Below are 25,423 nucleotides of genomic sequence, written 5' to 3' on the forward strand. Positions count from 1 at the left end.
CTGTTCCAAGAACACACATTTGTTTGAAGTTGGAAAGAGCGTATGTATACACTTTGTTTTCCACTAATACACTTAAATAAATCAACATAATGAAATAAAATTGGACTATCTTTTAATTTCTTCAAATAAAACAATCCTCAAAGGCCAACTTAATGTCACTGACAGGTTAATGCATGGGAAAAAAGTATAGACCTGGTCCATACAGATTCAGATCAGTACAGTCTAATAGATTCAGATCAGTACAGTCTAATAGATTCAGATCAGTACAGTCTAATAGATTCAGATCAGTACAGTCTAATAGATTCAGATCAGTACAGTCTAATAGATTCAGATCAGTACAGTCTAATAGATTCAGATCAGTACAATCTAATAGATTCAGATCAGTACAGGCTAGGAAATTCAGATCACCACAGCCTAATTGCTGATAGTATCCAGATACTGTTGGCCTTTGATTATCAAATAATGACTGCACTGAAAAAATATATGAATAATCAGAAAATTCTAATGTTCCAGTATCCCAGCACCAGTAACTTTGCTCAACTATTTATTGCATGATAGTTCTGCCTTTTGAACAGTTCTATAATCGTAGACACATTTAGAAAACAAAGACCTCATACATTATACCCTGAAAGCAGTGTTTTAAACCCAGTGAGCATAGTAAAAAGCCAGCTCAATTCATAGAAATGTTAAATAACTAACTTGAAAGTCAAATACATTTTGCATATATAAGTAGTGCAATATGCTGCAATTCAAAATATATGCAAATTACATTTTGCCTGCCAATAAAACAGGTTTAAATGGCCGGATCCAACCTGTGAGATGAATAATCTACAACTGAATTCCATCTGGCGTGGTGGTGCCAAAACACTATTGTCGATGCAAAAGCCCTTAGTGACCAGGCTCATTAACGTTAAAGGAAAACGTTATAGCTCCACAATGACACACTGCCCTTTTTTTCACCTGTAGTTCAACCTTTAATCTCGTCCTCGCCCTACTCTACTTTGTCTTAATCAACAATGCCCATTCATGTTTGACTTCAATGAAAAACTCAGTCATCCTCTGGTTCTTCAAACTCCACCGTCTCAAGCAGACCCTGGAAACAGAAATAATGGGAGTTGCAGTACACAGGTGTTTTGTTGGGGGTGGCCTGGACCTGTTCTGGTTTCTGAGAGGCAAAGGGGTTGACGCCACTGCCTTTTAAATCCATCTCCAGCTCTGAAAGAATCTGTAGAGAGTAGGTCATCTCTGTCTCGCTGTGGGGATCAAATGGGAAACACACTAAATACTCTGTAGTGGACAGCATTAAGTCCAAACACACACACACACACACATTAAGAGAAGGGGGCAATCTGGCAATCTGGATATGTTGTGTTTAGGATTTTATCAAGTTAGGTTAAACACCATGGTTAGAAGTTTTAAGATTGAGGACATTTATATTGTGACTACATGTGTGTGTATTTATAGAGTGTATTTAAAAGAGTTGAAAAGAAAAGCTTTGAGTGAGGAAAAGAAGGGTTAAATTCTGGCTTTACTGGCCGAGGGATACAGTGAACGTCAGGTTGTTTCCATCCTGAAAATTTCAAAGACAGCGGTTCATAAGAACAAGGTCAAGCAACAGACATTGGGGACAACAAAGCTACAGACTGGCAGAGAGCGAAAACGACTGTCCACTGACCGAGATGACCGTCAACTCATTCGAATGTCACTCAAAAACCGATGACATCAAGTGACCTAGAAAAAGAATGGCAAACAGCAGCTGGGGTGAAGACCATAAGGAATGGACTGTAGAGGAATGGAGTAAAGTAATCTTCTCTGACAAGTCAAATTATCAGCTTTGCCCAACACCTGGTCGTCTAATGGATAGATGGAGACATGGAGAGGCCTACAAGCCACAGTCTCTCGCACCCACTGTGAAATTTGGTGGAGGATCGGTGATGATATGGGGATGATTCAGCAAGGCTTGGTATCAGGTAGATTTGTCTTTGTGAAGGACGCATGAATCAAGCCAAGTATAAGGTTATCCTGGAAGAACACCTGCTTCCTTCTGCTCTGACAATGTTCCCCAAATCTGAGAAATGCTTTTTCCAGCAGGACAATGCTCCATGCCACACATCCTGGTCAATCAAGGTGTGGATGGAGAACCACCAGATCAAGACCCTGTCATGGCCAGCCAAATCTCAAGACCTGAACCCCATTGAAAACCTCTGGAATTTGATCAAGAGGACGATGGATGGTCACAAGCCATCAAACAAAGCCAAGCTACTTGAATGTTTGTGCCAGGAGTGGCATAAAGTAATCCAACAGCAATGTGACAGACTGGTGGAGAGCTTGCCAAGGCACATGAAAGCTGTGATTAAAAATCAGGGTTATTCCACCAAATATTGATTTCTGAACTCTTCTTAAGTTAAAACATTAGTATTTTGCTGTTGAAAAATTTATATGAATTTGTTTCTTTGCATTATTTGAGGTCTGAAAACAATGCATCTTTAATTTGGTTAATTTGACCAGTTGTTATTTTCTACAAATAAATACTCTAAATGTCAATATGTTTATTTGGAATTTGGGAGTAATGTTGTCAGTAGTTTATAGAATAAAACAAAACTGTTCATTTTACTCAAACACATACCTATGAATAGTAAAACCAGAGAAACTGATCATTTAGCCATGGTCTCTTAATTTTTGTGTACATAATGTGACATGGCATTAAGCCTAACAAGTAAGTATTTCAAATGCTTCTCTGGTAAGGATGGAGGATATGCTGTAGCGGGAATATGGCATATGATAAAATTAGGGTTATGTGGGACTCACTCAGCTGCAGTAAACAAGGAGGGGATATCGTAGTCCCTGAGGAGCAAAAGTGTGGGTAACCAGCCTTCATCCAGGCCTTGACTGGCATCAAACCCTAAAGGACCAAAGGGAAGTTAAATGAAGCAGAGCTCAGACAAGAACAGCTCAACCAGCACAGCCCACAGCCACTATGCAAAGCTTCAACCTCCAAACCATGAAGTAGATAGCCAGACAAAGACCTAATCTGTTTTGTGTCCATTCATTTTGTCATAACCAGTTTTAACACAAAATGACTTAGTCAATCATATTTGCTTGAGTATTAAAAGTGGAACATCTGGATATTGAATAGTACAATGGAAGAGATTCTCACCGGGATGGAATCCAACCACCAGATCTGGCTTTGCTGCCGCTTTTGTCTCCACAAGCTCCTCGTAGAACTGGTGGTAGAGGCCCTTGTAGGCACTGATGAAGGTCTTGGTCTTGGGGCCAAAGCTTGTCAGAGGGCTCCTCATGATGGGCCCGTCCACCACCTCTGGCCCCACCATCACCACTTCAATACCCTGGTGTCCAGGGTACATGCGGTCCAGTTCATCAAAGTCCGTCAGTCGCGCTCCAAGGGTCTCAGTGTCAGAAATCCCTATTAAGTGGATGGTGAGGGGTTTGGAATATGGGTTTAGGCCAAACAGTCTAAACCCCATGGCAATAGTCAGTGGCCGGCAGAGAAACTCGCTTGACACCCGCCAAATGGACTTCCTTAGGTCATCATCATCTGGCTTAGGCCTGCCAGCGTTGGTCCAAAGGTCTTTCATATTAGTGCAAGACAAGATGGCGTCCAACTTAGGGGTGAGGTCCCCTTGCATGGCAAGCCAGTCATCCCAGCACTTCACCTCCCCTTGTGGTCGGGTCCACTTATCCGTAGGGAACGGGAGGTCTCCTGATTCACAAAGAGGAGAGTATGAAATCAGTTTGAGTCTGCTGACTAGGTGCCATCCTACATCTACATATCTATTTTTAATAAACTGTTTAGAGAACAAATGCCATGAAAACATGGTTAGTCCTAAAATTACACCCTGTGGAACAGCTTTCTAAATTATGATCTTGGATTTTCTGTCTGTACAAGGTGTTCTTTCATCATGACAAATGAGAGCAAATATGGCACTTTTAAATGTGGGGGACAGGACCAGCAGACCCACAGTGTCATAATCTAAAGATCAGAGCAATCATGCAACAATTGGCTCGAAGCAATGATTCACTGTTCTTCCACGTGCCTTTCTTTCTCTCACCTTTGAACACTAGCCACTCCACTAATCGGTCGATGGCCACGAGACGCAACACTGGACAGACCTTCTTGTGCTGAGGCCAATCAGACTTCTGACATTCTTTGCTGCAGTAGTATACATTCAGACAACTGTTCAAGTCAAAAGGAGGAAGTCGATGGAAGGGAAAGGAATTAATTTGTGAGGACAGTATACCCACGTCCAACCAGAATACCCTGTTGAAGCATCTAACCACTACAATACATATAATATAATACCATTTTTATATTTCAAACAAATAACCAAAAGAAGTTCAATTTGTATTTTTTATAATTACCTTATGCAGCGTTTGAGAGTTTGTGTATCTGAGACCTGACCGGGACGCTTTCCGCAACTAGCGCAGAACTTGAACGATTCCTCCATCTTCTGGAACATGTCTTTCTGAGACTTGAAGGCCATAACTTTGGCCTTAGCTTTCTGGCTTGGGGCACTGACAAGAAATGTTTGGAGAGATATTATTATTTTAGAGATTTGTGCTTCTTTAAATAATGCCAAGATATTTTCTGGATTCAAACTTGGTGGGGAGAAATGTAAACGGCGACATTTCTTGTAGACAAATGAATGTGTTTTTTTCAGTAGTAAAGAACTAACTCCATGTTAGGGAGGCCAGTGAGTACAAGGGCTGTGCAATGAGTGAAAACCTCACTCCCCAACAACTTAAGAGGCACTCTAGCGACAGACACTAGAGCCCCTGGATTTTAGCCTCCTTGCTAGAGTGCTCTTCTCCCATCCTGAGGACCAGGGTTTAAATCCAAGTAGGACCTGTTACATACAGATTTACTGACAATGTATACAAAAAAAGTTGACAACCTGTACAAAATGCATAGATGTCTATAAAAAGTTGACAACCTGTACTAAATGCATAGATGTCTATAAAAAGTTGACAACCTGTACAAAATGCATAGATGTCTATAAAAAGTTGACAACCTGTACTAAATGCATAGATGTCTATAAAAAGTTGACAACCTGTACTAAATGCATAGATGTCTATAAAAAGTTGACAACCTGTACTAAATGAATAGATGTCTATAAAAAGTTGACAACCTGTACTAAATGCATAGATGTCTATAAAAAGTTGACAACCTGTACTAAATGCATAGATGTCTATAAAAAGTTGACAACCTGTACTAAATGCATAGATGTCTATAAAAAGTTGACAACCTGTACTAAATGCATAGATGTCTTTGGGAAAACGCTGCCTGGTCTGACAGATCTTGATTAGGGTCAGAATTTAACGTACACCAAATGAATCCATCCTGCCCTCCGTCAAAGGGACAGACTGGTGTTGGTGTAATGGTGAGGGGATGTTACCCCTTGGCACTGTTTCCTGGCGTACCTAAGCATGTTTTCTAACCATGTACATCCCTTTGCCGGTCTACCCATTTTCAACTTGATACTCCTACCAGGACAATGCGTGATATCACAGAGCTCATTTCATCTCAAGCGTACCCCAGAGGTTTGACATTCACCGGAGTCATCACATAAATCACTGAAAAGGCTGCCCTGGAGGCAAAACCCCATACTATATAGCTGTTTCCAATAGTGGCCACTGAGTGTCAATCCATTACATCAGCACCATAGCACCCTTTATACTGCTGCCAGCTTCCCTCTGAAACTACTGGAAGCTAACCAGGGTTGGTCCTGGCCGGTCCCTGAATGGGAGAACAAATGCTGCTGGAAGTTGTGTTGGAAGGCCAGTAGGGGGCTTTCCTCCTTCTGGTCTAAATATCAAATCCCCATGACTCAGTGAGGTGAAAAGGACATTGCCCTGCATATAAAGCCATCTTTCGGATGTAATGGTAAACAGGTGACACTAATAAATTAGGGGCGTCAACCGTGGTCATCATACAATCAGGGCCACCTAATCATCCCCAAATGAAACATCATTCCCATCTTCTCACCTGTAACTAAACTTAAGATTAAACTACTATTAGGTACTGTCACATTTGATGTGATCACTGTTCTATGTCAGTCCCTGTGGATGACGGTGCCAGCTGAATGTCTAAATTATAAAAATGAAAGAAATGAAACACGTCTTACAGACATTAGTTGTTAGTGTGCTTCGTCGATCTGTTAACCAGCCAAGGACTAGTACTGTCCAACATGAGCCACCTGTCCCCTATTTTTAGACTGGACCATTTGGCTTTCCATGTAGGTCGTGGGGGGGTCGTAAAGCATGGCACATGAAACAAAAATGGCAATGTTATTAATGATAATAAAGACTTGATTTATCAGTTAAAATAATCCTACTTCTGTTTGATATGTTTTTGGACCTGGATTCCGATGTCAACGTTCAGGAAGCATGCACTAAAGGGACTGGCGTTTTTCTTTAGTAAACAGAGTAACTCCACACACTTAACATCATACTGACTGTGAGACTCTCGACATGCGTAAAACCATGATGGCCTTGAACCCATCTGACTATATGTGGCCATCGTCTGTCCAGCAACTCCTTAATGATTCGGCAATCAGGAGTGTCCCGTCCCACAATAGAAGCATAACATCCATGGGGTCGGGACTTCAATGTCTAGATTTTCACCAAACATAAATAACACAGTCAATTCCTCATCAATAAAGCATCTTACCTTTTGATATCTGCCATTGGAACTTGAAGTAACACGCTGCTGAATGTCTCTTCTCACAAGACCGCTAATGTTGCAGCAACGGCTGTGACTGGCACTTATACCATCTGTGCTTCCCCTTCCAGAACGGTCTGACACCTCCAGAGTCTTCCCGTCTGTTCAAGTGATCTAAGTTCATACATATATACTCTCATTGAAAGCCATTGCACTGCCATTGGATAATGGTAGGGACAAAAAGTTGACATGGATAGGAAATACTGGAAAATATCCCTCTATATGTTAGGCTAAATGCAACTAAAATCTAGAAGTATATGCAAAATTGTTGCATGTTATGCAGTTAAGAATCTCCTGTTATATATACACATATATATATTCTTACATCTACATACATTTAAAGTACAGGCTCCATGCCTCCTATTGACTAGTACAGTGCTCTTCCACTCTTTTCAGTTACATTGGGCTTAACTAAAATCAACTGGATTTTATTGTCTCATTCTTCTCTACTACACCAGTGGTGTGGTAACCCCTGGTTAGAAATGTGTGGTTTGGTTTAGTATAACGTAGTTGTACCCTAAGTCTACAATTGTTGTGGGTCTAACCTAACATATAACACAAAATAATTCATACCAATGGAAGATTACTATATTTAGGAGTGCATCTACAGTTTGTATCCACTAGAGGGAGGTGCAGATTTATTCAAGACTGGCCCTCTATAATCTTGATGTGGGTTATGGGATTGATTAGATATTGTACCAAACTCCCCTATGTTTTGACACTGAATTATGCAGAATTCAGTTAGAAAATATTAATTGAAAGTCCTCACTGTTTTTGGGATTACAGTTATTTGTAAGATATAGAAATGTTCAATTAAATGGCCCGTTTTTTCTAGATTTCTATGACTTACAATTACTCCAAATATTACTGAAATACTTTTTCTTCCATAAAATAGTACTTAAGTATGTTTTAAAAAAGGCTTTTCTTTATTGCAATCGTGTGTGTGCACCCGAAACAACAGAATGGTGTGATCAAAATATTCAATGAGATCAATGATCGGCCTGCACACCCATCTCTAGACCCCTGACCTGCCAGCTCATTTACCATAGGAGCATTACATCATAGTCCATGGCTTTTTTTTAAACAATTTGTTATGAGTTGCAAATGTGAGATGTTTTCCCCCCCCTACAATTCATGCAATTTCCGCAGTATTTGCGTAGGAGTCAACAGGATATGTCCTCTGCCGTTATTTGAAATAACGGTTATCACTATTCAGATGCTTCCCTGCATGCAATGACTATGCACATTAAGAGGGCTTTAGCTTTGGAATTAATTAACTAGATACACAGGCACCTTAAATATATGCTTCACTGGTTCATCATTACACAAGAGAATGGGGAGCAACATCAGAATGCTGTAGGCCAGTGGTATAGCCAACTCTGTTCCTGGAGAGCCACAGAGCATGCAGGATTTCACATGAACTGACCAGGAAGAACAGCTGTGTTGAATTTAGTTTGTCACTGAGCTGACCAATTGAACCAACTGAATTAATGACATCAGTGAATTAGTAAATCCTTCACATCTGATCTCACAGGTTGCAAAAATAGCCCAAGAATAGCCCCTGCCCTATGCCAGCGATACATGCAAGCATTCAGGTAAACATAACAGGATGGACGTGTGGAACAACCTAGACCGGAAGCTGTCATACGATCCATTTTAAACTGTCCAAAGATTTCTGTAGTTGTCTGGATGTTCAAACTGTTCTTGCTCCAGTAGGCCCTGGAAATAGAGGAAGTGGGAGTTGCAGTATGACGGTGGATTGTTGGGACTTGACTGGACCGGCTCTGGCTTCTGGGATGAAAAAGGGTTGGTTCCGCTGCCCTTGATGTTCATCTCTAACTCAGACAGAATTTGCAAGGAACTGTTCAGTTCCATCTCACTGTGGACAGACAGAAAAACACATGATATCTTCGCCGCATTTTAGCCAAACAAGGGCTTAGCATTTGACCTGGTCAGAAATAACTCTAGGCCAATAACTAGTTCCTGGTCAGGCAGGCCAGGCCCCGGGGGACGACAACGACGACTACGACAAAAGGGGGCTTGCCCCTCCAGATTAAATCTGTGCAAACAAAATCAGTTTTGTTTCCCCATAAACAAAGCAAATGGTACATGAATAAGATATGCCCCCTCACATTTAAAAACTGACCCCTCAGTCATTTCATGCTGCAGCTGAGCCTGTGGTCAGGTCTGGAACATCTCCCAAACAGCCCTGTCTGCAGGTGCATTGTGAGGTGACTTACTTGAACACAGAGAAGAATGAGGGGATGTTAAAGTCCCTGAGGAGCAGGAGGGTGGGCAGCCAGCCCTCTCCCAGACCCTGCGTGGCATGAAATCCTGAAACACCACCAGAAACATACACAAGTGAGATCCTCAAATGAAGATTGTCCAATCATGTAGTTTATGAGCTCATTTACACGGAACACAAGTCTAAATCTCATTAACAAATCTGGATATGGAGGGTCACATTGAATCAGTTGAAGGATTGTATCCAGGAACCTCAGCATTAGTGGGGCCGTTTGATCATCTTTATTCCTTTTTCCATAGCACTCACATTTAGGTTGACCAGACTTCCTTGTTTTCTGGGGACAGTTCCTGTTTTTGGTGGCTGGAGCGGTCCCAGGAAAATGTCCCCATTTTTAACACACAAAGAGAAATTATATTTTATGTGGCAAGAAAGACCAGGCAGTGGAGCCTACAAGTTGACGTCTCAATCGCGTTGAGCTTGTTTTGGCAAAGGGGGCTGCTTGCTATAGCTTAATTAACTCTTTTACTAAATACTTGCTTGTGCTAATTTGAGAGAGAACGGATTTTAGAAAACTCAGCCAGAAGCTCACAAGTGAATTCACAACATCATCACAAACAAAGTTTCAATCGTCTGAGATACTAGCTAGTGATGTTATGATGTCACAATAGATTAAATAGATAGATCTGCTCTATAAGGTTTTAAATAGGTTATGCTAGCTAATGTTAGCTATGTAGACTAAGTTAGCTACGTAAAGAAGTGTTCACATGCAAACATGCAGTGGACAGGCTATAATGAAAATATGATCATATTAAATTAATGCAAAATTAATTACAAGTATATTTATATGTAGATTCGAATTTCAGTGGTTTGGCATTAGTATAAGTAGTGTGAAAATATATTTTCATGGACATTTCCATGGATAAAATTAGCATAGAGAGAGTGGAGACGAAGGAGAGGAAGACTGGATAGGAAGAAGATTGAAGGAGATAAAGGAGGAAAGGTAAATATGATTACAGAGCTTGCCAATTTATTATTCCAAACAATGTTTTTGAGATAAAAAAAAAAACTAAAATGAGGGAAGCAATGGGAATCTGTTAACCAAACTATTTAGTCTAATAGCGTACTATTTGTCATTAAAGATTGGAGAGGAAGTAAAAGAGTGAGAAGGAAAAATTAAGGGAGTAAAAAGAGTGAAGGGAGGAGAGTGTAGAAGTGTGAGGTGGAAAGGTAAAGAGAAGGAAAGGAAGTTAGACAAGAGAAGAAAAGAGGAGGAGAAAGATAGGAGAAGAAAAAGTTAACAACACATCCTGCAGAAAATAGGCCTACATTCTTCTGAGAAATGCTCAGATTAGGTTGGTGTAATTATATTATGTAGTTGCCTATCTCATCTCGTTTCTTTATGTTATTGTTGTTAGGCATTGTCTGTAGTGTTTCTGTAATATAGCTAGTTCTTTTTTATGTCTATCACAGTTTGCCTGTGAGACTAAATACATTAAACTGGAATTGTCCCCCTTTTGTATTTCTTAGGTAATGACATTGGACATTTTAATGATATATTGACCCCCAAACTGGAAATGTTCCCAGTTTTCATTTCAGAAATCTGGTCATCTTAACTCACATATACTAACTCACATATACTGACCCTTAGCTCAAAGTGATATGACATTTTCGTCAATCTTGAACCAAGAAAATGTAGCTTCTGAATGGTATTTTCATTAATGGGAAACATGATGATTTGTTTAAATTCTGTAGAAGTGTCTGATAAAAGATTTGTTTTTTTATCTGACAGTCTCTGGTGTTGACGCACACATGGCATCAACTTAAACCGTATTCTTCCCACGCAATGTTTGGCCATGGAACAAAACAATGGTCAAAGATGAAAAACGGATGCAATGAAATGTACCCCCCAAGGTTAAAGGCGTTAAAACATTTACCACAGACAATGCAGTGTTCATCCCTAGGAGCTAGGCAGCTGGCCCTGTAGCCGCCGGTTATTAGAACCATTAACGGTATCTATGGTGACAGAGATACCGTTAACAGAAGCAATAACTGCCTGGTACAGGTCCAGCCACCATTGTGTTTGTGGAACAAACATACTAAATATAACTTCACGAGGACTCTGTCTGGATAGGCTCTGCTGCGACAGTAAAGATTTAAAGAGTTAAACGGAAGAAGAGGAGAGTGCATGGCTTTCAACGACTCAAACGAAGACAAGTTGAACCTCAATACGGGGTCTCCCGTTCAGGCTCTCTTTGCTATGATGATTTCACAAATTACGTCCCCTTAGTTGATGTTATCTTTCCTCCATCTAGTTGCCTCTTGTACCTTCTTTATTGCTCGGCACCCCCTGGGTTTCCCATTTCTACGCCCCCGCCCCTTCCACCTACTTAACGGTGTCACGTTAGCGATGCAAGGGCTTGCCAGCCTGAACTTCGCAGAAGGAGCCCGGGCCAGACGGTCATGGGGTTTACTCAGGGATACGCTATCTCCTGTATATTTAGCCCCTCTAGAGTTGTCGGTGATAACTGAGACGGGGCACAAGGGCCGCCCGGGGGCCAGGCGAAGCTTTGGCGTTGCTTGCTTAGCGAGTTAGAAGCTTTTCAACAGCAGCTGTCCAAGAGGTCCACAGGATGACTCCCATTCATTGGCTATCAACATTTCTCCCATCTTTTTTAGCAGGATCTCGTTTTACAGCGTGCAAACATTCCTGGGCATTCTTTGGCATGTAACCATTCTGGGGATTTTGACACACAGGAGAGAGGGGCCCCGTTTCAACTGAGAGGGGAGTCAAACACTTAAGGAGTTACAGACGGTCAAAACAATGGGCTTTGCATTGAATCCGTGCATGGTTGCAGGTCAGATGTCAGCGTGGTCAATGCTGTGGCATCTGTGGGAGTGAAAAGAGGTTTTTACTTTCACCCTTTTTAGTCGCGTTGAGCTTTCAGTAGCATCGGCAGAGATGGGGATAACCGCGGGACAGGGATTAGCACTAGCGCTGAATGTTGATTTGGACAACCACTTACACTGTTTTGTGTACATTCTGCGGGTGGTCAGTTGGGGATTGTGTTGTTCCCTTTCTGTTGCACGTTGTCAAGGAAACACACACTCAGTGTTAACACGTCTTCTCACATTTTGAACTATTCATATTATGCCTGGATATTCGGCTTAGTCCCGCTTGTTTCCATTCCTAGGACGTGCACAGCAATTTAAACTGGATCCTCAATTTCAGTTACTGGTGAAAAAATTTAATTAATCTTCAAGAAACATAAGATTACTCAATAATCAATAAATGCGCATTCGATTAACTTTTTGCAGATTTTTTATAACATAATTCCTTTGAATGTGCAATGAATTATGTTACTACAAATCTGAAAAAAGTAAATTTACCAAATATAAAGTACATGTCACACAGGAATATCAACACTGGGTAGTATTGTATTTGCTGTGGTGGGAGTTAGGGGAACTAGAACTCCCTCTTAGCCGAAGAGTGTATTAAGTCCCGAAATCAGGTGCCAGGTTCGGCCCAGCTGTCTCCATGAGTCATCCAGACAGATGCCTAGTAAAGGCCTAAACACATCTTTCTCATTTAGTGAGTTACACCACTCCTCCCCTGTCTGAAGCAGACCATTTCCTGACCAAGGTCAGCTGACCGTTCGAGTCTGGCTCTGCTTAGTCTCTTACCACTTTGACCAGATGGTCAGCAACACACACGCAAGATTTGGTTCGTTCTGGGTGCCAACATTAGACTCCTGAAAAATCTGGAAACTGCCAATAACACATTTTTAAAATGTTCTCTGAACTCTGAAGTGGGCATTAAACACACGATACCAACAACCAACCCTCTTTCCATTTTGATTTAGTTGAAATGAGAAACTGTTTACCGGGATGGAATCCAACCACCAGATCTGGCTTTGCTGCCGCTTTTGTCTCCACAAGCTCCTCGTAGAACTGGTGGTAGAGGCCCTTGTAGGCACTGATGAAGGTCTTGGTCTTGGGGCCAAAGCTTGTCAGAGGGCTTCTCATGATGGGCCCGTCCACCACCTCTGGCCCCACCATCACCACTTCAATACCCTGGTGTCCAGGGTACATGCGGTCCAGTTCATCAAAGTCCGTCAGCCGGGCTCCCATTGTCTCACTGAGTCCGGCACCTGCCAGGTGGATGGTAAATGGCTTGGAGGAAGGATCTAGGCAGAAGAGTCTCATCGCCATGCCAACAGTAAGCGCCCGTGACAGGAACTCGCTTTCAATTCGCCAGACCGACTCTCTCAGGTCAGCGTCTTCTGGTCGTGGCCTTGAGACATTTTTCCATAGCACTCCCATATTAATGCAGGACAAGACAGCGTCCAGTCGAGGGGTGAGGTCCCCTTGCATGGCAAGCCAGTCATCCCAGCACTTCACCTCCCCTTGTGGTCGGGTCCACTTCTCCGTAGGGAACGGGAGGTCTCCTGGTGGGATGGCAAAGAGAAGTTTTATGAAATACATATGGATCCCCGATGTCTGTCATTATTAAGCAGAAAACAATCTTACACTCTGGAAGCCTGGGGATCCACAAATGACCCTGGAGTTAATCAAGGAATGATTTCCAAACCAAAGTCATTTTATGAAATCAGCTTCTATTATGATATATTTTATATATTATAAATAATAATCCTAAGGTCATTAAATAAAACCCAAAAGCAAATAAAATTGAGAAATGGAAAACAACCCATTATAATACACACCCAGCCAGTGGAAGTGACCCAACCTATTATAATACACACCTAGCCAGTGGAAGTGACCCAACCCATTATAATACACACCTAGCCAGTGGAAGTGACCCAACCCATTATAATACACACCTAGCCAGTGGAAGTGACCCAACCCATTATAATACACACCTAGCCAGTGGAAGTGACCCAACCCATTATAATACACACCTAGCCAGTGGAAGTGACCCAACCCATTATAATACACACCTAGCCAGTGGAAGTGACCCAACCCATTATAATACACACCTAGCCAGTGGAAGTGACCCAACCCATTATAATACACACCTAGCCAGTGGAAGTGACCCAACCCATTATAATACACACCTAGCCAGTGGAAGTGACCCAACCCATTATAATACACACCTAGCCAGTGGAAGTGACCCAACCCATTATAATACACACCTAGCCAGTGGAAGTGACCCAACCCATTATAATACACACCTAGCCAGTGGAAGTGACCCAACCCATTATAATACACACCTAGCCAGTGGAAGTGACCCAAAGAACACAGCTGATGCTACAAGGATAACAAGGAGCATCAAAGCCCTGCTATATAAAGGTTTTCAGGCCTGTTTTCAAGAAGCCCGGGTTATTCCGGGGTTGGGTGGCCTAGGAGCATAGTTTGGTCCCTTAGAGTGCAAGTTCAGTTACAAGATGGAAATCTGTTCTTTAAAATATGTAGGTACATTGTCATGAGTAGTGAAAAGTAAACAGGACTTTGAAATTCAATTCAGAATGAGACATGGATCCAGTGTGAGAGAGGCCAGTAGGGGAAGGATGTGATGCAATTTCCTCATTCCCATCAGGAACCTGACAGCGCTGTACTGAATCTATTGGAGCTTCTAGAAACGCCTGCCTGGGACCTCAATGAAGAATGTGTTGTAGTAGTCCAGCCTTGACGAGATAAAAGCATGGACAAGCTTCTTTAAATCAGATTGTGTTAGGACTGGATGATGTTTGGCAATGTCCTTTTGGTTAATGACACTTTACACAGGTGTTTACTATAAATGGACTCTAACAGGGAGACAATATTTTTCATCTGAAAACTACAGCTCCAGTAAACAATGTCTCCAACCTGCTGATAGGCTGCCACCTCTGCACTGTATTGTTCTTATGATCGAAGCCATTGCCTCTGGTGCATGTGTTTGAATTCAGCCCACTGCACTTTCAGCAAAAACTCTCCTCAATCTTTCCCCACCTTCCTTTTGAATAAAACATAAAAACACCAGAAAGAATCCATCCTTAAAGGATTTCAAAAAGGTATTGCCTCCCATCTCTAAAATGCGTCATCCAGACACCTTTACCTTAGTGCAGTGGAATAACATACAGAACACCGTGTTTATTGTCTTCATTAATCTAAAAAAGCTATGTGAGTGAATTAGAAAAAATACAAAAAAAATACTACAGTTTCCCCTCCCACAATGTGTCCAGATCAATGGTCATGTTTGCCGTCTGTTTTACCTGTGAACATCAGCCACTCCACCAGGCGATCGATAGCCACCAATCGCAGCTTCTTACAGAACATCTTATGCTGAGGCCAGTTTTTCTTCTGACACTCTTTGCTGCAGTAGTACACATTCAAACACCTGTGTGAGCATGAGAGAAGTAAAAAACTAGGGCAAACAGGCAGAGGATATTCACGTTCAAAAAGCAAGTGGAGTGCATCTTTGGAACCACATCACAGGATCGAATCCTGTGAGGTTAGTGCCTAATTTGCATTGGTATATTAATAGTATCCATGGGTGTAGCTTGATGCCAGGGCCAGGATCCAACTTTGCCCTCAGCTATTAACTGGAGAATTCTGACACATTTAAGACTGTGGGTGCCTGTCCTGTTTTCAAGTGCGGTCGGAGCAAAATAGTCGAGGTACAGGACAAAATCTAGGCTGGGAATTTATCGCTGGTCTTGCGCCCTTGGTTTAGTTGATGAGCTATTGGTTTGGATGGGGGGGGGCTGCCTGGTTACTGTCTAAAACCAAAATAGCCTATTCCAGCCTCCATCAGTCATGCCAGATACATTGACATGTATTCATTCATCAGGCTCCCTCATCCCGATCCACTTTCAAATACTTTTAAAAACTTTCATCGGTGTCGATAACGTGATCTGGGCAGGACGATGTAGCCTATCTACTTTCTGGGCAGCTAGTCTCTGAACTGCCAGTAGTCAAAATATTTTAAATGTATTATGCGTGTGACCTAGACCTAATTCTGTTGAGTCTATCTTGAGAAATGCCAAACACCGACCAAAGCTGTCATTCCGGTCATAAGCCACTAACCAGAAGCGGAGAGGTTTCCCATGGGACCATTGTTGCTAATCCTCTCTGCCATAAGACCCTGCCACCCCTAGTTGACATTGAAATAGTACTGTACTGTGTCAACAGGAATCACTTTAACTGTCCTTGCCTGGAATAATAGGTTGAAGCTGAAACCTTCTGATATTACAAAATCCCTAAAAGCTAATAGAAATTCTTAAAGTACTCTAGGAAATAAGTGTTTCGTTATACTGGTTGTCAGTGTACTTTAACTCTGATGGGTACTGGCTGGAATGGAACTGAATGAATAATGTATTTTTGTTTTGATTGCCAGTTTATCAAGTCAATAATACATTCTTACAGTATACTGAAATATGATAGCGTTGACACGTCAACACGTTGCAATTATCTACAGGTTGACTTTGACAATTCCTCTTCTCTGACCAGACAAAGCCATGGACAAAGCCACTGAGATTAAAGTCCAAACGCTTGGCTATATTTGCTGTTGGCAAGGACACTGCAGTTTGGTCTGCAACTGTCCTATCATCATGTTCTTGAAACAGTGAGTGTGTGCTGTGATTGCCACAGATCAGTCTGCTTAGCACATGACATCGCTGACCATAGAATAATATCATATTGTCGACTGCAGTGTTTCAAATCGTCGGCAGGCAAGTGTTTCACTCACTTCACACAGCGCTTGAGTGTTTGGCCCTCTGACAGGTGCTCTGGAATCTTGTTGCAGCCGACACAGAATTTAAATGTCTCCTCCATCTTCTGAAACATCTCCTTGCAGTTACGGAATGCCCCTCTTTTTGTTTTCCCTTCCATAGCTGCCCTGGGTTAAAATGGACTGTCACTTTCACGTAAACGATAAGAATTATATAATAATATTGGGACTATAGATTTACAAAAAAAAATTATTGTGATGGGATATTTGGTTGGATGTCACAAGGAATCAAAGCTCAGAAAATGTTTTGACAGCATGTACATGTTGGTAAAACGGGGTTGTAGGTCTGGTGTTTTTTTGGTTTTTTCTTGTACTTACCTGTACTCCCCATAATCCTTCATGTTAAGTTTGTTAAGAATGACCTTGGACAGACCAGGCACCTTAGACTCCATGAAGTAGAAGCCAAGGCGATCAGAGAAAACACCATCGATTCCTGGAGCAAAGGATTCTGGAAGTGCTGGGATCTGTCCAGCCATTTTGATGTATGCTTGTTGTCACAAGGTGACAGAGAGACAGAGAGACAAAGACACAGCTGATAAATTAACCGCAACTGTATGACTTAGCCAAGACATTTGGTCCATCAAAATCTGTCCTATACTTAGCGCTAGCTTGTTTATGGTATGTCTATGGTATGTTCTAGAACTGACACGTCATGAGGAGTTCTGGAGATAATTGTACACATATATACTGTATGTTGGCCAACTGTCCACAGCAGTAAATATTCCTAGCATTTTGTGGATTAAGGCATGGAGGTTCAAGAAGACAGTTTTATCAATTACTGACAGACAGAAGCCAGACACGACTGGGGCAAACACATGGACAAAAGTAAAGACCACTATTAAATAATAATACTTAAAAAGATGAATCTGTCACAGATCAAACTGAATGAAACCTCCACTTGGTTATGAACTTTGTTGTTATACTCAATTCAGTTTCTGCCGCCAATGAGTAGACACCAATGCAGAAGACCATTAAGCTGAATTTCAATGAATTCCGAATTACTAAAGAAAGGGAAAAAAAACTTTGGAAGTACATGCTAGAAGTGCACATGTACACTCACCTAAAGGATTATTAGGAACACCTATTCAATTTCTCATTAATTGCAATTATCTAATCAACCAATCACATGGCAGTTGCTTCAATGCATTTAGGGGTGTGGTCCTGGTCAAGACAATCTCCTGAACTCCAAACTGAATTTCAGAATGGGAAAGAAAAGTGATTTAAGCAATTTTGAGCGTGGCATGGTTGTTGGTGCCAGACCGGCCGGTCTGAGTATTTCACAATCTGCTCAGTTACTGGGATTTTCACGCACAACCATTTCTAGGGTTTACAAAGAATGGTGTGAAAAGGGAAAAACATCCAGTATGCGGCAGTCCTGTGGGCGAAAATGCCTTGTTGATGCTAGAGGTCAGAGGAGAATGGGCCGTCTGATTCAAGCTGATAGAAGAGCAACTTTGACTGAAATAACCACTCGTTACAACCGAGGTATGCAGCAAAGCATTTGTGAAGCCACAACCCACACAGCCTTGAGGCGGATGGGCTACAACAGCAGAAGACCCCACCGGGTACCACTCATCTCCACTACAAATAGGAAAAAGAGGCTACAATTTGCACAAGCTCACCAAAATTGGACAGTTGAAGACTGGAAGAATGTTGCCTGGTCTGATGAGTCTCGATTTCTGTTGAGACTTACAGATGGTAGAGTCAGAATTTGGCGTAAACAGAATGAGAACATGGATCCATCATGCCTTGTTACCACTGTAATGGTGGTGTAATGGTGTGGGGGATGTTTTCTTGGCACACTTTAGGCTCCTTAGTGCCAATTGGGCATTGTTTAAATGCCACGGCCTACCTGAGCATTGTTTCTGACCATGTCCATCCCTTTGTGACCACCATGTACCCATCCTCTGATGGCTACTTCCAGCAGGATAATGCACCATGTCACAAAGCTTGAATCATTTCAAATTGGTTTCTTGAACATGACAATGAGTTCACTGTACTGAAATGGCCCCCACAGTCATCAGATCTCAACCCAATAGAGCATCTTTGTGATGTGGTGGAACGGGAGCTTCGTGCCCTGGATGTGCATCCCACAAATCTCCATCAACTGCAAGATGCTATCTTATCAATATGGGCCAACATTTCTAAAGAATGCTTTCAGCACCTTGTTGAATCAATGCCACGTCGAATTAAGGCAGTTCTGAAGGCGAAAGGTGGTCAAACACAGTATTAGTATGGTGTTCCTAAAAATCCTTTAGGTGAGTGTATTATTTCAAATGTAAAGTGTAATCAATGTAAAGTATAAGAAGCATGCTGACAGCAATAGATTAGTCCAATTCTCAAAATACCTCCTCTGGATTTAGGGGATGTTACCAGACATTTGCAACCCTATCACTGACATGTAAAAGAGGGTCACTGGGTCTCCCCTGTCCTAACCTGGCATGCTTTGTTAAACCTGATAAGAGTTCCCCATTCAGAATGATAGTACCCTAGTAATAGAAACCCTGGAGAATAGAGCTCTGTAATGGAAGGCCTGTGGTCTCACTTAGAAACCGGTCGTACATTTTTATTACATTTGGCTGTGTGAGATCCTAGGATCGATTTCTTCATCAAATTATTGCAATTTAACAAAGACCTGATTTCATCAATAAATCAAATAAAGCAATACTATACCATGTTTGACAATCTATATGCTGTTATTGCGCACTAATTAACACCTTATGAAGGGCATGGCTGATATTTTATTTAGGCAACAAAGCCATGCCAGGTGTGATATATTGTGAGTACACCACACCTCAGAACATGTCTGGACACAACCCTTATCCATGGTATATTGATCGTAAATGACTCACCGCAGAGGCTTCATATTTTTTATTATACAGATGTCCAACATTATCAGGACAAGGAATGTTCAGTCTTAATGTGGTTAGACGATCTGCTATACCACAGCCTTCTGTCAGTCAGCACTCAGGGCACAAACCCCCGATTCACACACACAGGACATTGTGTTGTGGTAATATTGAAAAAAATACAGTCACCGAAAACGGTTCTACTTACATTGTGGTAAGAACATTGATTTTATACTGGATTTATAGTGCCTTCCAGAATGATTCCCAAAATGAGAGAAATGGAACCTTGAGTTCAGGTAATATTGTTCAAAGAAAAAAAAAGCATCAGGATTACTGGCTTCTTTAGAAATTCTTCAGAATGATGTGTCAGCAGTATCATCTCACTGATCGATATTTCCTCCTGATCGGTATGATCATTAAAGTAGAGGACTCAGCTTTACTTGCCAAGGTGAGGAGGCACAAAGCATTCAAATGCAGGGGTGCCAATAACCGTAACACACGGTTTTAGATATATTTTTTCATTTGATTGAAAATGCTACTTTTTTTGTTTAACAGTTTTACCTCATGGTTGGATTTCCGTTGTATTTTGAGTGGATTATCAAGCAGATGGACAACACATTTTTTCATAGCCTTTCTTGCTCATCTTTAAAAAGCAGCCAATAATTCTGGAAGGTTTGTCATAAATTGTCTGAAAAGAACTACAGTATATTGGTGTTCTCAATATCTCCAGGGAACAATTAAGTCAAAGCATGAATTCATAGATTTTCCATGAAAGGAAAAGTAGATATTCCAGAGAGACTCACACCAATAATTCAATCCCACAATGCACCATACAATATAAAATAAATCCCTACATCCAGTTCTTTAGTAAACCCTCAAAAAACATGACAATACCTTATCAGGTCCACTTCAGATGTGTCTCCAGAGTCCTGGTTCTTCACTGGCTCTCTCTGTCTGGTCTTCCTCGACCCAGACCGCCTGTTGACGGATGGTGACTGACAGCTCCACAGGTTGGGAGGCGGTTATGCAATCCTATCCCCCGGGGGTGGGGGGTATACAGTGAAAACCTATCTCCCTCCAAGCTGGCCTGAGTGGGAGCCAAGGCAAAGTGTTCATGCCTTTTTTCCTGACATCAGCGGTGAATAAGAGGGAGTAGAAGAGGGAATCACACACGAGGAAGCAGAAGTGATACATCACTCACTGCCCCGGCAACGCGACTCTCTGGGAATGACCCTTCAACTGTGGTCCTGGAGGGTCCAAACACTTTTGCATCCTCTCGTTCCAATAATGGACCGATTCTGGTGGGACACCAGGTGACGGACAAAGTAGAACGGTAAGAGTTGGACTCACCAGGGCTGTAGTTAGAGCCCTGCGGGGGATAGTGATGGGTGAAGGGTCAGGGAGTCAGACGCGACCTCCTGGTTCTCGGTCATCGCGTTCTCTGCCCCTGCCACACAATCTCAGACCGAACAGGAGGGAAAACTGATGCACAAGAAAGAGGACAAAGAAAAAAAACAGTTGTATTTTGTATTCATTAAAAAGCTTTATTTGGTCCATTGGAACCTGAGATTGAAAATTAAACATACATAGGTTTTAGACATATACACATATTTACCCCCAAAATCAATAAAATACTCTATATATATGTATATCACATTCCTGTTCAAAGATAAAAGTTCCATTTTCCATTACAGCATTATGTTGGATTGGATTTTCATTTTTAGATGGTGAATCATTTAGTTTGCTGTGTCTGTATTATAACATTGGAGTCTGTACAGCTTGCAAAGAAAAAGGCTGTTGGCTGTATAGACTGTAAATGGTCAGTGGGTTGGGATTTCAAGTCAACACCTCTAGCCATAGCCTCAAGTAGACACCAGGGGGCAGCCTTGCTCGGCGGTTAAGTCACCAGTACCATCACAATGCAAGATGAATAGAATGATCCAACAGAACCGGGGAGCGAGGGAGAGACAGCGGTGAAACGACAGTTACACCATCAATTAAAACATAGATTTTTAAAAAGAAAATGTAAGCACACAACATATAGAGCCTCATGACGAAAACATATGAGATGCCTTTGATTTTTCAGTGCAGGTTTCAAGCCAGTCCCACTGGGCTAAAATATATAAACATTTATTTTTCTGTCACCCATTAATTTCACTCATCAATCACTCCATCGATCGCTGACACAGTACTCATGTCCACAGTGTATACATTCCTACATCCATGGATCCCATCTCCTCATGTTTTACAGTTGCCACACAGCAGTGTTCTCTTGTGCTTTGATCAAATCATTCTTAAATAAACCCACGAAAACCCACGGAACAGACAGCAACTTACCGGCGGCCACAGAGAGCAAAAAAAATTTAAAATACATTCTCCTGAAAACTGTTTACATGTTTGAGAGATGTTCTGTGAGACGTTCACCTACATTAACAATGACATGGTTGTAACACCTGCAGCGCTTGATGCGCTCATGAAATAACGCGCTTCAGATCTAGCAAATGGCTTTGAATTGAGTTATGAGTGGTTGTATTGCACGAGATAATTATCACGGTTACACTGTCGGGCTATTTAATGTCATAAAAATGCCTAAACTGCCATGTTTAGAACAATTTGAAGACCTGGTCAGCTCAAGGTGTTCTTCAATTACTCCAGTATTTTATGGGACACTACATTCAAACACATGCAGAGGAAGGTCAAGTATACATGGAAATCATTACGTCGAAATAAAAAAAGAAAAGAAAAGAAAAAGGAAAGAAAACAAAACCCTAAACAAATCGACTGTACAGCCAACATTATTTGCCGCCACCAGATTTCAAGTTTCCCAATTATACATCATTACAGAAAATAAATGTCACTAGTTCCACCTTAACGTCATTTCTTGCCCTTAAGGAGCTAGAAATTCCGAGCACCTCTGCAAGCTAAAGCAGTACCTTTTTGTTTTCATGAGGGTTTTCTCTGTCAAACCCAGCGATTTGTGTTGTCTAGGCCATGTCTGTTTTAAAACCGGACTGTGCAGTCAACCAGGCTAAGTCTGATGGCTACCCTCACATCCCCCACTGCTCCTTGCCACTCCTGGGAAATTTGCCACTCAATGCACCAAGACTGCCAGAGACTGAAGAAAACGCTACATTCCGCCATGGCATCTACATTTCTCAGGGGCTTCTTAAGTGTTTGACGTCTGTCAATGAGTGCGCGCGTCTGCTTTATTCAGTGTGTGTGTGTGTGTGTTGGTGTGTCCAATAAAACCTCTCATTTCTAATTAAAAAGCAGAGTGTGTTCTCCAATGTGCTGTTGGCGCATCCCTCAGGGACCGCAATCCAGATGCTCGGTTGACTAAAGGCTGACGCACCACGCTAACTAACCGCTGTCACGACTCCACCGCCACACCGGGTCCTGTTCATTAGGGCAAACACATTCAAATAAATACAACTAAAACTGCACCCGGAAAACAGAAATTACTTTCTTATTGGCCAAGTCGGGATATTCCCTACCCGTTTCACTCCGTTTTCGTCCATTTGCGCCCTACGAACACCACCCGGGTTCTACCTCCAATGCTCAGTCAACTGCACTCAGTGTCCAAACAATCATGGCTTTTTCGAGAGTTCCCTTAGTTAGCGGTCCCCGGTTAAAGGAGAGCACGGGTGAACGACTCAGGCTTACCGACAACAGAGAACGATCCATTGACCTCCCCTGTTGTATTCTCCCGGCGGGACCTTGAGGGCCATAAGCTTTGATGTGGACGCTGGGAGTGAGACATGATGTACCGAATGGGAGCGGACAGGCTGACTGAATGTGCAAAGTCCGTAAGAAAAAAAAAAAAAGAACCTCTGCCCTCCTTCAGCACTGAACTGAGGAGCAACAAACACACGGGAGACGGAGTAAAAACAAAAGGGCAAGAGGTTCACATCGCTTCCTCCACCGCCATACTGACTTAGATATGCCGAAACAGCTGGAGCGACAACTGCGTAGAAAAATGTAAATGTCGGTTGCCACATAAGCTCTTTCTCTCCCCCGGGCTCAAAAACAACAGCTGTAGCATCACCGAAGAAAAGCAGTTACCTTCCAAAACCTGCTGTCTCCACAGGAGTGACGGACAGCGCATGTAACGAATGATGACTAGAAAAAGTGTGACACAACAACCGGAAGACTCCAGCTACATGTACCGTACAACTGTAGGTGAAACCCACTGATTTGACATTTCTTTACACAGCGTCCAGCTCACATCTGAGGCGCACAGCCTTGAGGTAAAACAACACATCATTTCAATGGCAGAGAAGCCGCGGAAGGCTCGGACAGTTGACAGAGGTGACATTTAGGTGGTACCTTTGGCGGCTCGTTAAACGACTCAAGTGAACACGCGACAGACCAGCGAACGCTGGGGGAAAAAAAATCAATGGAAAACAAACAACTGACACTGACAACACGGCTTCGGAGAGAAAAGAAAAAGGTGAATGTAAAATGACTGGTAAAACTGGGAGTTGGATTTTGGCTCACATAGTACCATGGCGTAGATGGTCGAAGGCTCCCGAAAATGGAGGCTGGCAATGGGGACTGGTGGAGAGAACCTACCCCACCATCCCAAACCTCACACAGCAGAGTCAATGCCCTTGACGTAAAGCTCTTAGGTCAAGCCGCTGATGCAACATTTAGCGTCCAGGAGGTCGTAAGGTTTAAGCGTTGAGGACATCAGCTCCAGGCGACTTCTTTCTTGAGTGTTCTGTGGACAGCGTGGTCAGCCGGTCGGGTTCGGGGCTACTGGATTGGCTCAGTGGGACGTCTGTCACGAGGTGGCTCAGTAGTTACAGCATCCTGACCGCTGAATGACCTTTTACCCTTTGACCTTTGGGATGTCAATAGTCTGTCTCCTGGGCCTGCGCTGACATCTGTCGGGGGTTAGAGAACGGATGCCGGTCTCTGTAATAGCCATGGCTCATAGGCAGAGTAGCTGTCCGGGCAACATCTAGAACCTTCCTGGTCCGTTGAAGGTTCTCCGGTTCTGGAACACATATATTCGCCCATAAATGCTAACTCAACCTGGGAGGCCCCCCCCCAACCCTTTACATCCAAAATGGCACTTCCACCCCAAACTGAATCCAGTTGTGTTTGGCAGAACTGTCTTTCAGAGGAAACCCCAGTTCTCAGTCCAGTCATCGTCTCCCTAAAACCCCCATCTCTCCATGTCCATGGTCATGCTCCGTTTGTCAGCACGCGTGTGTGTCAAGGTGTGCGTTTGCGCCAGGGGGGCCGTGGTCATAGAGGCCGGGGCCGGTGCAGCCCGTCGATGTCGGGGGTCAGCTGGGGGCTGTGCGTGGCCTTGGTGGGGGTCCAGTCTCCTAGCGAGGCCTGCGCAGCCTTGCGGTGGGCCAGCCGGTGGGTGATGGAGAAGCCCGCGTTGCCCTCCAACTGGGACAGCACCACCAGCACCTGCCTGCAGGGTGAGACAGAGTTGGAAAAGACAGCAGGGAAACATGGTCAGGAATAAACTCTGGTGAACTAGCGGCCGAGATGTCTGCTACGGGCTGTCTAGCTACGGCATTGACCCGGGACAAATCTAAGCCTTATGTGAGAATGGGTTTATTAAAACCAAATCACTGTAATAAAAGTATGCAGTAGTTGGTTTGCTAGCCAGCTACTTGGAGGAACTTTGCATTTAGTGTTGTAGACTATTAGCTGGTTAGCTGGTTTGTACTGTGAGGTGGCAGGCTCAGACTCATTTACATTATCTATGCTGTTCCATTTGGATCCATGAACAGCGAGCAGGTCTACAACGGCTCAGGGATTATAACAGCAGAACATAGATAGAGAGCATATTAAGGTCACAATGTAACTCGATGTCCTACACTTGATGTTTGAGTCACACT

The 25,423-nt window shown here is 42.7% G+C and overlaps 3 protein-coding genes across 7 annotated transcripts in view; all 3 read right to left on the minus strand.

The window, feature by feature from the left end:
- Positions 1–1,024: 1,024 nt before the first annotated feature.
- On the minus strand, positions 1,025–6,844 carry LOC105021260 (putative protein MSS51 homolog, mitochondrial). Its single transcript, XM_010888802.3, has 6 exons — positions 6,689–6,844; positions 4,381–4,533; positions 4,071–4,195; positions 3,158–3,721; positions 2,809–2,902; positions 1,025–1,253 (listed from the first exon to the last, which is right to left on the minus strand). Exons 1-6 carry the CDS (start codon positions 6,703–6,705, stop codon positions 1,049–1,051), a joined length of 1,158 nt encoding a protein of 385 aa, XP_010887104.1. The 5' UTR covers positions 6,706–6,844; the 3' UTR covers positions 1,025–1,048.
- An 818-nt stretch (positions 6,845–7,662) lies between these two features.
- LOC105021258 (putative protein MSS51 homolog, mitochondrial) lies at positions 7,663–20,822 on the minus strand. Of its 3 annotated transcripts, XM_010888799.3 has the most exons (7): positions 20,454–20,822; positions 17,029–17,197; positions 16,669–16,818; positions 15,194–15,318; positions 12,866–13,429; positions 8,980–9,073; positions 7,663–8,618 (listed from the first exon to the last, which is right to left on the minus strand). In XM_010888799.3, the coding sequence occupies exons 2-7, from the start codon at positions 17,184–17,186 to the stop codon at positions 8,396–8,398; spliced, it is 1,314 nt and encodes a 437-aa protein (XP_010887101.2). In that variant the 5' UTR covers positions 17,187–17,197; positions 20,454–20,822; the 3' UTR covers positions 7,663–8,395. The 3 variants fall into 3 exon arrangements, with proteins under 3 accessions (XP_010887101.2, XP_019902066.2, XP_010887103.2); XM_020046507.2 differs by lacking the exon at positions 20,454–20,822 and having other exon boundaries at positions 16,669–16,813; positions 17,029–17,131; XM_010888801.3 differs by lacking the exon at positions 20,454–20,822 and having other exon boundaries at positions 16,669–16,840; positions 17,029–17,090.
- An 86-nt stretch (positions 20,823–20,908) lies between these two features.
- capn15 (calpain 15) overlaps positions 20,909–25,423 on the minus strand; it is a 58,700-nt gene continuing 54,185 nt past the window's right edge. For all 3 annotated transcript variants that reach the window (XM_034292303.1, XM_034292302.1, XM_034292301.1), the window contains exon 12: positions 20,909–24,990. In XM_034292303.1, the coding sequence (XP_034148194.1) occupies positions 24,813–24,990 (178 nt within the window). In that variant the 3' untranslated portion in view covers positions 20,909–24,812. The remainder of the gene's footprint in view (positions 24,991–25,423) is intronic.

This window comes from Esox lucius, chromosome 5, assembly GCF_011004845.1.
Source record: "Esox lucius isolate fEsoLuc1 chromosome 5, fEsoLuc1.pri, whole genome shotgun sequence".
In the NCBI taxonomy this organism is placed as follows: domain Eukaryota; kingdom Metazoa; phylum Chordata; class Actinopteri; order Esociformes; family Esocidae; genus Esox; species Esox lucius.